This window comes from Cajanus cajan, chromosome 9 (genome assembly GCF_000230855.2).
Source record: "Cajanus cajan strain Asha chromosome 9, NIPB_CcT2T_4, whole genome shotgun sequence".
NCBI classification, from domain to species: Eukaryota; Viridiplantae; Streptophyta; class Magnoliopsida; order Fabales; family Fabaceae; genus Cajanus; species Cajanus cajan.
The window spans coordinates 19,679,075-19,693,549 of NC_138525.1; the positions used below are offsets into that span (position 1 = coordinate 19,679,075).

General features: G+C 31.6%; 2 protein-coding genes and 1 non-coding gene across 3 annotated transcripts; 2 read left to right on the forward strand and 1 right to left on the reverse strand.

The window, feature by feature from the left end:
• Positions 1 to 250: 250 nt before the first annotated feature.
• Positions 251 to 5,055, forward strand: LOC109790176 (GDSL esterase/lipase EXL3). The gene is made up of 5 exons (XM_020349293.3): positions 251 to 574; positions 2,887 to 3,017; positions 3,365 to 3,598; positions 4,055 to 4,310; positions 4,656 to 5,055. Exons 1-5 carry the CDS (start codon positions 298 to 300, stop codon positions 4,844 to 4,846), a joined length of 1,089 nt encoding a protein of 362 aa, XP_020204882.1. The 5' UTR covers positions 251 to 297; the 3' UTR covers positions 4,847 to 5,055.
• Positions 5,056 to 12,343: 7,288 nt separating this feature from the next.
• On the reverse strand, positions 12,344 to 12,449 carry LOC114915220 (small nucleolar RNA R71). The gene has a single exon (XR_003803162.2). It is a non-coding gene; the product is annotated as a small nucleolar RNA R71 (small nucleolar RNA).
• A 1,074-nt stretch (positions 12,450 to 13,523) lies between these two features.
• Positions 13,524 to 14,234, forward strand: LOC109790396 (uncharacterized). Its single transcript, XM_020349542.2, has one exon. The coding sequence runs from the start codon at positions 13,524 to 13,526 to the stop codon at positions 14,232 to 14,234; it is 711 nt and encodes a 236-aa protein (XP_020205131.2).
• The last annotated feature ends 241 nt before the right edge of the window (positions 14,235 to 14,475 follow it).

Genomic DNA, 14,475 nt, shown 5'->3' on the forward strand with positions numbered 1-14,475 from the left:
CTTATTTAAAAGAATTAAGTTTAATTTCACTCAAACTAATGACTTATTAATAAATACTCTACCATGTAACTATACACATTATTAGTTTCTTTTAAGAAAAAAAATGCTTATTTTGATTTTTTTTGAGAGATTTTAAAAAGTAGTTTTTTTTTTGAAAAACAATCCCATGCAGTTATTTGCACGTGGTTATAATCCTTGCTGTAAATGCATGGTTACGACGATCCTTTATATAATATCACCCTCCCTAAGAGAGACACCATATTGAAGAAGTGATAGTGTTAGAAACAACCAACCGATATGGCTTTTATGCACCTCACTGCCTCTTCTGCTCCTTTATTGCTCAGTTTGACACTAATATTCGGTTTATGGCACAGAACGGAGGGTGTGGTGAAGCTGCCACCAAACGTTTCAGTTCCAGCACTGTTTGCGTTTGGAGATTCGATCGCGGACACAGGCAACAACAACGACTTGAAAACATTGGTCAAGTGCAACTTCCCACCTTATGGCAAAGATTTTCAGGGAGGAAACCCAACGGGTCGATTTTGCAATGGAAAAGTTCCTTCAGACATACTAGGTAACTCTCTTTCCTCTGCACTACTGTCTTGCATTCCTAGCTTTTTTCAATGACATGAAGCAAAGTTTTAATGGAGGGAAGAACTAAATCTGAAATTTAAATGGGATATCAGCACTGTCATAAAAAAGAAATGCTTATTACATGGTGTAACTCAAATCAAAATAGCTAGAAAATACTACTGTACGGTGGAATTAGAATAATATACACAAACTTTTAGGTTTAAATTTTTGTTCTCATCATTATAATTCATACTAAAAAAAAAAAGATGAAATCAAAATAGTTAAAGATTACTACTATATACTTTTGTCGCATATTTAGACTTAAAAGTAAATTTTCTGATCGATGAGACATTTTTAAAACTAAAGTAATAACATCTTTATAAACTAAATTTATTAGTGAGAATTGATAAGCCATATTTTATTAGTAAAGACTCACGGTGACTCGACTAATGTGTTTCATTTGCAGTAGTTATATTTGTCGTTCTCAAAACCGGGTGAATTGAGGTGGAAATAAGAAAACAATAGAAGGGAAAAAAAAGAAGAAGAAGAAGAAAAGAATTCGTGTAATATTAAATGATATGATAGTAAAAAGAGAAAAGAAAAATGAGGTAGAAATAAAATAAGAAGTTTATAAATGCCTACTCTATGGGAGAAGAAAAAAAATAATTACGAAAAAGTAATAAATGTGTTATACAATGTAAAAAACTAACGTAAAAAAAAAAAAGAGAGAGATAAAAGTGAGTCATTATTAGAGAATGAGATGCATATTTATAATTAAAAACTATAAAACAAAGAAAAAGTGAGTAAATATTTATAAATTGGAGCTGTTCCAAGATTATGGCATCAGCTAGGGTTGGTGGTAGACATGACGGACAATCACTTCCAAGTTGTTCACTTGGATCTCGACACATATCTCATCTTATTATTGTTATCGGTACTTCCCAGCCATGAACATGTGATTGTACGTCCAGGAACAATGGAATCGTTGGCAGTATATGTTGTTCTTATTATTATTTTAAAAATAAAAAAAATAAGTCAAAATTAAGTATTATTTTTAAAGTGATTACAATACTGTACATGAGAAATGGAAGGTCAATCGCATTTAGGTTTGGGTTGCACCTAGAAAATCCTAGGGTTAGCGTGTTGTGTTGTGAAATGAATTAGTTGAGAAAATTTTAAGCAACATAATGAAATTTCCAATCTTAAGTGGGGTTTGAATTTTAAGCAAGTTAATGAAAAAATAATAGGAAAAGAATTTCAACACAACTTTGAGTATCTCGTGGAAAATAATTACATCTTCTTATTACCCACTTGTTTTTCATTAGAAGTAAATTAACAAATTATAATTACATTTCTAAATACACTTGGTTGTACATTGCTAACTTATTGATTCTAATAAAAGAAGTGGGTGTAAGCAAACCATCCATATATATATATATATATAAGGAGAGATCCATTTAATAACTCTTACTTTACATCAAATTTTAACGATCTAACTGTTGAATTTAAAATTATCAATGCATAGATCAAATCTGCAAATTTTGTAGACTTACTTCTAGAGTAAACAAATCTCTCTCTATATATATATATAGAGAGAGGGAGGGAGGGTTATAATAATACCAGTGTAACTTTTACTAAATATTACATTACTCAATAACTTTATATTAAATGTGAATTACTCTTAAATCATATAAAAAAAATTTTATATTAATCTAAAATAATTTGATACTTCATTCTTATAAAACAAAATTGATGTAATATATATTTTAAAATATACTAAAATATGAACACTTTGATTACCTTCAAGTTGCTGTTCAATTTTAACAAAGTTTGTTATAAACATATAAAGTGATATGCGCTTTCAATATAATGGTTAAATTTACAAAATTCATATTTAATATAAAATTATTGAGTAGTGTAATATTTAGTAAAAGTTATACCGGTATTATTGTAATCCTCCTCATATATATATATATATATATATAATTATCCATTAACTTGAATTAATAAAATAAAATATCAAATAGTTTTCAAATCTTTTAAAAACATACAAATTTGATTTATGTATTAAGATATTTTAATTTGAAGATTGAATTGTTAAAATCCAATTAAAATACAAATTATTAAGAAGAATAAGTGAATCATTCTTTTCATATATATATATATAAAGTTGGTCCTCTCACTAAATGTGCCATACAAACACAATATACAGTTAATTACATTCTTCATGCAATTACGGTTGTTATCAATCTTTTATAAAATAGTTTTGATACCTAAAACATAGTTTCTCATTGCAAATTCCTTGATTTATAGCTGAAGAATTGGGTGTTAAGGAGTATTTGCCAGCTTATTTGGATCCAAATCTCAAATCTAGTGATCTTCTTACCGGCGTATGCTTTGCTTCCGGTGCTTCAGGATACGATCCTTTGACACCACAAATTGCGGTAAATATAAATAAATTTCAGCTCTATTATTTTTATTTCAGTCTTGATGATTAGAATTAATAACAATCCACTCCAAATTTCTCTTATGATTTTTCAATATAATTTGATGACAGCGTAAATTTTCTTAAGGTAAGAGTGTATACATCGATTTAAATTGAATTATATGTCTACAAGATTTTTTATTTGAAAAAGAATATTCTTATTTTCGCAATTTCGACGTCTCTTCAGTTTTGAAAAAATAACAAACCCTATAAATTTACATGTAAATGAAGATGGAAACTAAATTGTATATACATAATTATTGCTTTTCACCATTGTTTCTTAATTTGTTTGTAACATGTAATCAGTCAGTGATACCATTATCAGCTCAAATAGACATGTTCAAAGAGTACATAGCGAAGGTGAAAGGCATGGTTGGAGAGAAAAGAACAAACTTCATTCTAGCCAACAGTCTTTACCTTGTGGTGGGAGGCAGTGACGACATTGCTAACACCTATTTTGTTGCTCATGCCAGAATATTGCAGTATGATATTCCTTCTTACACTGATCTAATGGTGAACTCCGCTACTGATTTTGTGAAGGTATGCTTAAGGTTTTTGTTAATCCAAGTATAGGTAATTGGATCAAAGGTATTGAACCTCCAAAAAAAAAATTAGAGAAAATAGATTATATATCAACAAGTAATTTTACACTATTATATAATCATAATATAATTATAATAACTATCATATATGATAAATTTGTGGATTTTTATGATAGTTACTTTAAGAGTTTGAGTTTATAAAGGTATTTAATGTTAATGTGGTTTAAGATTAGATGATTGACAATGTCAGTGCATATAACTTCATTTTTTTAAAAGTTGTACCGAAGGCCATATTAGATGATAGTGTAAAAGTTTTTACACTTAATTCAATAACTATCAAACTCATACGATTAATCATTACAATATATAAATATAATACAATTTTTTTGTGCATGTAAAATCAAGAATACCTCACCATACGAATTTTTCTTTTTCCGGCCAACAATATGTGTAGGAACTATATAATCTGGGAGCTCGTAGACTGGCAGTACTCAGTGCACCACCGATTGGATGCGTGCCATCACAGAGAACCCTAGCCGGAGGGCTAACAAGAAAGTGTTCCGAAAAGTACAATAACGCAGCAAAGTTGTTCAATTCCAAACTGTTGAAGCATTTGGATTCCCTTGCTCATAACTCACCCAATAGCAGGATTGTTTACATTGATGTTTACAACCCTCTACTTGATATCATTGAAAACTACCAAAATTATGGTAATTTTAAGTTTTCTTCAAGTATGCTTAGATAAAAAAAATTTAGAAGCACTTCTAAAAAAAAAAGTCAATTTTTTTTATAAGTTAAAACTAATTTATATATAAATTAAAAGTATGATTTTGGAGAAGTTAATAAAAGAAGATTTTTACAAATCAATTTATGAAAAAAAACCATTTTGTTTTCTTTTCTATTTTACTCGTTTAGAAGTGTTTCTAGAGTTTTTTTTTTTTTTTTTTTTTAACAAAACAAATCCTTAGTTTCATTCATCCGTGAGCATTTATTCCATTTCTCCAATAAAATTCTTGAATCTCTTTTAACAAATTTTCACTTCTTCAATGTTGCAGGATATAAAGTTATGGATAAGGGTTGCTGTGGCACAGGAGATCTGGAGGTTGCAGTGTTATGCAACCCTTTGGATGCCACTTGTTCTAATGCTTCGGAATATGTCTTTTGGGATAGTTATCATCCTACAGAAGGAGTATACAGAAAGCTCGTAAAGCATGTTCTTGATAAATACATCAATCGATTGATTTGAGCGCTATTAAGTTTGCTCACGGAAAATAAGTTGAATTAATTAAGTTAAATTTATTGTCAAGTTGTTTGTGTGATTGTTTAATATTATTTGTAGAATTAATACACTACTAGGCATCCATGTTTCCCACTTCCACATTTTTCCTCAATGAAATGTTCTCTTCTATTTGTTGAGTAATAAAATTAAAAGTAATTTTCTTGTGGTTTGCCGTATTCATCTGTAAAATGTTAATTTCATTATATGAAGAAGAATTTGAAATGTAACTTTTGTCTTTTTCTTGTTGCAACAATAGAAAATATATATAAAAATGTAAAGATTAAGTTGTTTCATTCTATGCTAATTACTCACTAATTATGTCTGAAAAAATTTGTACAGATACACACAATATCATAATAGAGGGTAATTATAGTAACTATAAAAGATACCAAATCAATCCTAATAATAACAAAAGATCTCGCTAGATCTCAATACCCTCTTAAGTTGGAGTGGATGGACTACGTATGTCCAACTTGAACGATATACAATAAAATTGAGTCTTTCTTAATGCCTTAGTGAAAATATCTATTAGTCAAGTATGGGATGACACATGATGTGTAGTAATCGTTCCTTGCAAAAGTGCATCACTTAAGTGACATTCCACCTTTATCATATAACTAATTTTAAATGTTAGACTTTTAAAATTATTACATAATCAAAATTGGTTATTACATAATTGATTTTAAAAAGTGACAATTTTTTTTAAATGATAAGTATGTTATGGTAGGTTTATTTTGGGATGATTCCTAAATAAAACATGCAAATCAACCTATATCAAATAATTCATTTACAAATTTTGTCAATTAATGAGTTTTCAATAGACCAAAATATTTACATTTCTTATGTTACTCCTCAATGAATCAAATTACATACAAATGAAGTGTTAAAGCTAAATGTCATCCATATATATCATCAAAGAGTTTTAAATACATGCAATACATACTTATGAACATAATAAGTTAAGTAAACATGCCAAAAATAATGGTATACAACCTAAATTACAAAACATGTGTGGGATTGAAAAATATAAGTTCTAGTCAAAGTAATGCTCAAGAAAAAACTTTGGCTCATTGCTCCCTAATACTTTGCATGTCTTGGCAATGGTGCTCAATGGAAATTAGAACAACAATTAGTATTAAGCATAAAACATGTAATAAGTTGAGACCTTAAAATAAGAATTTTAAAATTGTAAAACTTCTTTTAGTCCACTTGATTATTATGTATGAATTGACAATAATATTTCATTATATAATATCTGCACTATAAGACTTAACTTAAACTTGACCAAATTAACTTAATAATTTTTAACTCACTATTTTGTTACTCCTTTTTAATAATTTTTTAATTCTTATGTTGTTTAATATAATATATAGGTAACTTAACTTAGTCTATATTAAGATTTTCCTAAGATTAAATGTTAGCCTAAAATAAGATAATTAGGATAACATAGTAATTAATATGGAGCTAAAGAATTTGTCTATTTTGGTGTCTATCTTATGATAACTTATGATTTTTAATTTATAACAATATTTATGTAACTTATAATTGTTAATTTATAATTTTTTAATAATAATTTAATAATTTATACTCCTTCTGATCCTTATTATAAAGTATAGTTTAGAAGAAATTTTTGGTCCTTTTCATAAAACATTTTATAGTTTCTAGAAAATATTAAATTATTTTTTTCATTGTTTGCCTCTATTAAAGATTGTAATTATATTTTTTTTTTCTCTCTCATTTCTTTAAATCTTTCCAATCGACACTTATCATTTTTTGTTGGTATTGGTGCATAAGCTTTGATATAGGTTATGTTTTCACCTTTCTTATCAAAATTTAATGATAAGTAAGAAGAATAAAATTGGTAAACTGTGATTTTGTTTTATAAACCCAATAAAATCAACTATTATAACTATTTATATTGGTCAATGTGATTTGGTTAAAAATGTTTTATAATAAGCACTGAAGGAAGTAGTATGGAGTAGGTAACCAATTTTGGCATCCAAGTTAGGGTAAATAAATAAGGTGCAATCTTTGTAACACCCCACACACACTAAAATGAGAAGGATCTAGAAGTTGTATATGTGTGAGATTATATAGTTGAGAATAATTTAAAAGAATTGATTAGTGTTATCTATACCAATAAGATGCATCTACTTTTCGGTAACTCATCACTTAAGAACTCCAAAGTTAAACGTATTTGACTTGAAGTGATTTAGGGATGGGTGACCTTTTAAAATTTTTTCCCAAAAAGTGTGCGAATGAGGACAAAGCACTCTGAAAAATCTTGTATTGATTTGTGGGGACAGTCATTGATCCTAAAAATGGTCAAACATCTCAAAAAGAATTACCAAAAGAGATTTTTAACCAACGAAAGGTTCTGACCAATGAAGAATTATATGAAGTGTCACCATGTGAAGTGTCGTGAAGTGGAGTCGTTGAGATGTCAAATCTAAGAGGGTATTACAAATGGTATCATAGCTTGGTTGATTTAAACCAACATATGTTTTTGTGTGTACTCTGATGTGATTGGTTGTGTGTTGTGGTATATGTATTTTCCTTGACTATTTTGTTGGTTTGCTTGTTTGGATACTTTTTGCTTATGTAAGAATAGTGGTTGATTGTAATATCGTTCGTGTTCTTAGCGTGGGTGTGAATGGTTGTGGACAATGCTTGCATGTTAATCTTTTGGAGATCATTGGAAAATCCTTGTTCAAGTGATGTTGAACCTCTTAAGTTTGACGTTTTAATCCAAGATAGTTGTTTCATGAAAAAACACCTTTAGTTGTACTATTTGATTTTTGTGCAACTCATTCCTTCATGCCACCTTTTCCTTATCAAAATTCCATTGCTTGTCTTTCCTTAAAATATTACTTTATTGATGCAAGTCCAACTAGTGGTCTTATTTATATTATGTTGCATGTTTATAATTAATATCCTTTGCAAGTGCTTGTTAAAGTTCTGTTGTTGAGTTGATTTGTTACCCCTTTGTCGATCATACATAATCCCTAGTATTATTGATTATCTTTCAACCATATCCTATTGACTTTGATAAAATATTATTTTTGGTAAGAGTAAGAGTGCGAAGTTACGATTGCCAACCAAGTTGAAACTTCTTTAAAAGATATGATCAATTACACATGATCCTTTTTCCTTTGAGACTTAAGAATATAAGTAATTTGAGTGACAACCCTTTAGATAAAGAAACTTGTAGAAAATAATTACTAGACCTTGTGTGTCACTTTTGGAAGTGCTTATCTTGATAATGAAGGAAGGTAAATGAGTATAAAGTTAAGTAGATTATGTTGGTCTCGGGTAGAACACGAATTTAGAAGGGGGGTTGAATATATTCTTCACTTAGATGGCTTTTAATAGTCTTTCTTGCTCTCTTATTTATTTCTTTATTTCTTATACAAATTTTACTAATCACATTCATATTACATACTAATCAAAGATACAATTTATCAGATTTAATACACAACGGAATAGATTTTGTAATCCAAATTGATTTTAGTAATTACCTTCTTTCACATTATTGCCAAATTGCATATATCATATCATCAGATTTCACAAATTAGCTATTGATAATATTCAAGAAAATGTTTCTTTCATTTCTTGAAATTTTTTTTTATCAATTCAACTTGAAATAGAACAAGGTATGAAGGTTAAGAGAGAATTAATTTGCACAATGATCTATACTGATTAAACCATACAAAGGCCTACACTCAGTTTCAGACTTAGCTCCCTGCTAAATCCAATCTTTCTACCATGATATTCTTTACAAACACCATTTACAAACAATATTATAATCAGAAACTCAATCACTTAATATTGATCTCACAAGATTACACAAACAACAAAATTCTTGCACCTCAAGAATCCACTTGAGAAAACATATCCCAAGATTTCTCTTAAACTCTTTCTTGAGATTCCCTTATCTCAAAGAGTAATATACCCAACAGTACAAAATAACATTTAAAGATCAGAATTGATACACCTGATGCGTAGAGTGATCTGCCACAAAGATTAACACAATAATCTTGAAGTTCTTGAATTTCTTTTTCAAGAAAACATCTTTCTTATTTTTCAGACTTGCTCTTAAAAAGTTGTTATGAAAATTTGTTTTGATCTTCACTCAAAAATGATTTTCAGATCTTGAAAATGTTTTTTTTTTCTTTCTTTGATCTTCCTAATCAAATATGTCATCCTTCTTTTAAGTTTTTGAAAAGAGTTATATTTATAGAGCAAATAAAATTTCATCATTAAAAACTTATAACAACAGTAATCTATTACCAATTTTTAATGAAAATGAAATCAGTTGAAACAAGAATTGTGGTAATCGATTATTGATCTTGATAATCAATTAACACGTGTTCTAGGAATCATAAAACTTAATTTTCACTAGCGGTAATCGATTACTAATGTTGGTAATCTATTATCTCGATATTTTTTCAATTTATTTTCACTCAAAAGTCACTATGGTAATCAACTACACCAATAGGTAATTGATTATCACAGAGAGGACTTTGAATCCCACTTCAAAACTAAGTTCCAGTAATCTATTACCTCAGATGGTAATTTATTACATGACTTAACCTTGAATTCTTTTGAATGAACCAAGTTCTATTTTATGTCAAAACACTTTGTAATCTCTTACATTATCTTTTCACATGAAATGAGAAACATTGAGTTTTATGCTATCTAAAACAAGATGTAATTTTGAAATTAATTCATCAAGATAATAGTAATAAGCAAACACATCCATGCCTAAGTCTAATAAACAAGCAATACAATATCTTTTTCAGCATAGGCCATAAAATACAAAAAAGAAAAGTACTTATCAAAGCTATAAAAAACTAATGCTAACATCATCAAAACTAAAACATCTTCTTCAATCTTCATAAAGATCTTCAAGAAGGACTTCATTAATTAACTCAGCAATCTCCAATAATTTCAACAGATTACCCTTAGGTAGGCTCGTGAACATGACAAGTGTTTCTTGTTAAAGTAGGATGAATTGATTGTTTGGAAGAAATGTTTTAGAATTATAACTTGGAAGTTTTAGTGGTAAGGATCTTAGATGTGTTTGCTAAAAAAAAAGTAGTTAAGCATGATACAAGCAAGACAATATTAATGTTTCTTAAGAGTTATGATTTTGAACCTTGAATAGGAAAATCCTTAATGCGTCTACCTTGGTGACTAAATAGTTGAACTTTTAGGACAAGTTTTAAAACCTTAGTTGACATGTGAGTAACCCTTAGAGCATCCTAAGTGGGATATGCTAAAGAGAGCTAAAAATTTGATAAATGAAATTAGTAAAGGAAAAAGATAGGACCCATGTTGTTAGCTTCAGTTTAGAGTTGATACAAGGTAGGAAAATGGAATTGAGGTGGTTGATAATGTTAATTTTTACTTACATTTTAGTACCAAATTTGTTAACACATTCAACTTTTCTAACTTTTGACTTATGCAATCCTCCATTTAACTTCTCTTTTGTAAGTAAAGACACTTTGGTTACACATACAGGGTTATACATATTTAATCCTCATTTTTTGTGATTTTTTGGATAGGTAATCATGTTGGAAGAAGCCATGTCAAAGAGAAGCAACTGGATTGAACTCCAATGAAGCTAGCTGGCATTCTCAGTAGACCCGCGCTGAGCCCATAGCTCTGCTTGCTCAGCGCGCTGGATCAGGGAGTTGATGGAGAATTGGCATCGCGCTGGGCGTGCCCAATCACGCGCCAGGCGCGCCTCCCGTCATGCGCTCAACGCACACCATAGCGCGCTGAGCGCGTCACTTAAAAAGTTGCGTGGCTTGATATAATTTCTGGATGAGCACGAAAGGGGAGAATCCAGAAGGAGGGACCAAAGGAGGAGCGAAGTGCAGGTCAAAGGAAGAAGCTAGGGCTCACCTCTTCACCGTTGTTTCTCATTGGTTTTCTTCCATTCTTCCTCTTTTGATGTATCTTGTTAATCTCATGGACATGGATTGCTAATACCCCTTTGTTGGGGTTAGATGTAGCCAACATGACTCTCATGTAACTTGTTTGAATATATATATCTATCTTCTTCATTTAAATGTTAGTATCATGTTCTTGTACTTAATGCTTGTATGGAATGATTAACCATTACATGATTTGTGATTACTTTTGGTGTGGGAATATCATTGGTAATCTTGTTTGAGAATGTGGTACCTAGTAAATTTGTGTCTAGGAATAGAACATGAGTTACTTGTTGTTTGGAGCCATTAAACTTAATGCAAGTGAATTTATTTAAGTATTCAAGGGATTGATATTTTGTAATGAAACTTAGGCTCTTTTAACTAAGGAATTGGAATTTGAGAAAATTAGTGGGTTAACATTAATGTTTGAATGAGAAGGAATGTTTCTTATGCATGAGATTAAAGTTGGTGAAGTCTAACCCTAACATTTCAGTCATATAAGTTAATTTTCAAAACCGCATTCCAAGTGTTTGATGAAAGTTCACTTTAGTTCATTTGCTCTTTTTAACTTAACAATTACAATTCATCAAATACGAAATCATTCTTTAGTCTGTATTAGCTTTAATTCCACATATTGCCATTGTATTACTCAAGTCCTTTGGGAAGAACGACTATTACTTCTACTTACTACTTGTGCGATTGGTTCGCTTGCCATATCGGAAGAAATCGTTTAACAAGTTTTTGGCGCCGTTGCCGGGGACTTGTGTCTCAATACAAGGCAATTGTGTAATTATAGTTATACTAGACTCCATTCTTTATTCTTGAATTTTATTTCTTCTAAGCCAATATTTTATTTTACTTTATTTTATTTTTTTTGTGGGCTAACTTGTTGCTCTAGTATCTGGGGTGTTCTTGTGTATGCAGGGTACTATCCGAACAAGACGGGTCATTTCTTCGGAACCTTTGCTTAGTGATCCAGAGATTGAGAAAACATCCAGGAGAAACAATAGCAACACAAGAAGACAGAGGCTACTAAATCAACAAGTCACCCACCAAACTTCTTCCTCTCAAACTAACACTACTCAACATTTCGATCTAGTTGCAGATCAAGGAGAAATGGCTGAAGAAGAACATCATAATCCATTTAATCAACCTCCAAGGAGAACTATTGGGGATTCTATTCTATATACCAGCCCCCGAAATTTCTCTAGCATGGTGAGGCCAACTATGAATGAGAAGATTGCTGAAATGAAGCCAGCCCTCTTGCAACTCATAAGCTCTCATCAGTTTTCCGGTTTGGATCATGAAGACCCACATACTCATTTGTACATCTTCTATGAGTTGTGTGGCTTAGTTGGAATTTCTGGGGATGACGAAGAGGCTTTGTTCATGAGGCTATTTCCATTCTCTCTCACTGGGAAGGCCAAGGCTTGGCTCCAATCACAGCCTAACCAAAGTCTAACCAGTTGGAGGGATGTGGAGACAAAATTTTTAGCTCGTTTCTTCCCACCATCCAAGAATACGGAGGCCAAGGCCGCTATTGCTACATTTGTGCAAGGAGTTGATGAACCCTTATGTGAGGCATGGGAGAGATATAAAGCTTTGCTTAGAAAGTGCCCCAATCATGGTTTTGATATAGAGATGCAAGTTTAGACTTTTTGCAATGGTTTACAACCACAAACAAATATGATTTTGGATGCTTCTTTTGGTGGCTCTGTTTTGTTCAAGACTACCGATGAAGCTATCACAATCATTGAGTCTATGACATCTACTGACTTGCGAAGTCAACATGAGAGAGGTCAAGCACAAAGGAGGATAGTATTAGAATTAAGCACTCAAGACGCCCTCTTAGCTCAACATAAGCTTCTTACTCAACAAATCGAAGCTCTCAATCAACAAATGGCTAAATTACCTCAACAACTCTAAGCCATGCATGCTAATCCTTGCCAAACTCAACAAGTTATGCAGTGTGATTTTTGTGGAGGTGATCATTCCAATGGCAATTGTCAAGATCCTAGTGGCTCCCAACGTGAAGAAGTCAACTATATGGGGAACCAAGGACGCCAAAATTTCTCTAACAATCCTTATCCTAGTTCTTATAACCAAGGGTGGAGAAATAATAATGCTCAATTTGGAGGGAAACAAGACATGGGTGCATCAAGTAGTAGACTTCACCCTCCACAAAAACAACACCCACTGTTGTATGAAAGAACTACCAAGCTAGAAGATACCTTGCAACAATTTATGCAATTATCCCTCCAAAACCAAAAGAATACAAATGCTTCAATTAAAAATTTGGAGGTGCAAGTGGGACAATTGGCCAAACAGTTAGCAGACCAGCAGAGTGGATCGTTCTCCACTAATACAAAAACAAATTCCAAGGAGCATTGTAAGGTTGTGTCTACAAGAAGTGGGAAGAAGTTTGGAGAGAATAATCAAAACAAGAAAATGTGATGAAAGAAAATAGCAGGGCAGAAGACAATGATGAGAGTGTAGTGGAAGAGGTGGAGAATAAGAGAGTGAGTGGAGAAATAGAGAAAAAGAAAAAAGAGATTAAGAAGGAGGTTGGGAAGGCCCCACCTACAAAGAATCTTCCATAACCACATGTTCCTTCAAGAAAAGACAAAGAGAGGCAATTTGCAAGGTTTCTAGACATTTTTAAGAGGTTGCAAATTAATATTCCGTTTTCGGAAGCCTTAGAGCAAATGCCAACTTATGCTAAATTTATGAAAGAGTTTTTTTCAAAGAAAAGAAGATTCATTGAAGAAGAAACTATTGAGTTGGAGGCCGGTTGTAGTGCAATCATTCAGAAGTCCCTACCTCAGAAATCTAAGGATCCAGGCAGTTTCACGATCCCTGTAACCATAGGTGCTCTACCTGTGGGTAAAGCCTTGTTGGACTTAGGGGCCAACATTAACTTGATGCCCTTGTCTATGATGAGAAGGATAGGAGATTTGGAGGCTAGACCTACTCGGATGACATTACAGTTAGCTGATAGATCAATTAAGTATCCTCATGGAGTGGTGGAGGATGTTTTGGTCAAGGTGGACAAGTTCATGTTCCCGGTGGATTTTGTGGTAATGGACATGGAAGAGGATATAGAGGTTCCTCTAATACTTGGTAGGCCTTTCATGAAAACCGCCAAGGTTATTATTGAGGTGGATGATGGAAAGTTAAAAGTGAGAGTCCAAGATGAGGAAGTGAATTTCAATGTCTTTGAAGCCATGCAATACCCCAATGATAAAAATGATTGTATGAGGGTGGATATACTTGATGATGTGATCTGTGCCGCTTCAAGCCAAATACATAGTCAAAGCTCTTTAGAGAAAGCCCTCATTGAAGCTTTCGAGTTTTTGAATGATGAAGAGGAGAAAGAAATTGAGGATTGCTTAAGAAACTTGAAATCAACCAAATAAGTTCTTGAAAGAAATATAAAATTTGAAGAATTGCATGAGAGTTTGAGGTTTGAAGAGCGAAAGTTAAAATTGAAAGTTTTGCCTTCACATCTTAAATATGTTTTTCTTGAAGAGGGTAACAACAAACCAGTCATCATTAGTAGCTCCCTTTCTGACAATGAGGAGAAAAGGTTAATTGAGGTGTTACAACTGAATCGAGAAGCCATAGGTTGGACTCTATCTGATTTGAAAGGCATTAGTC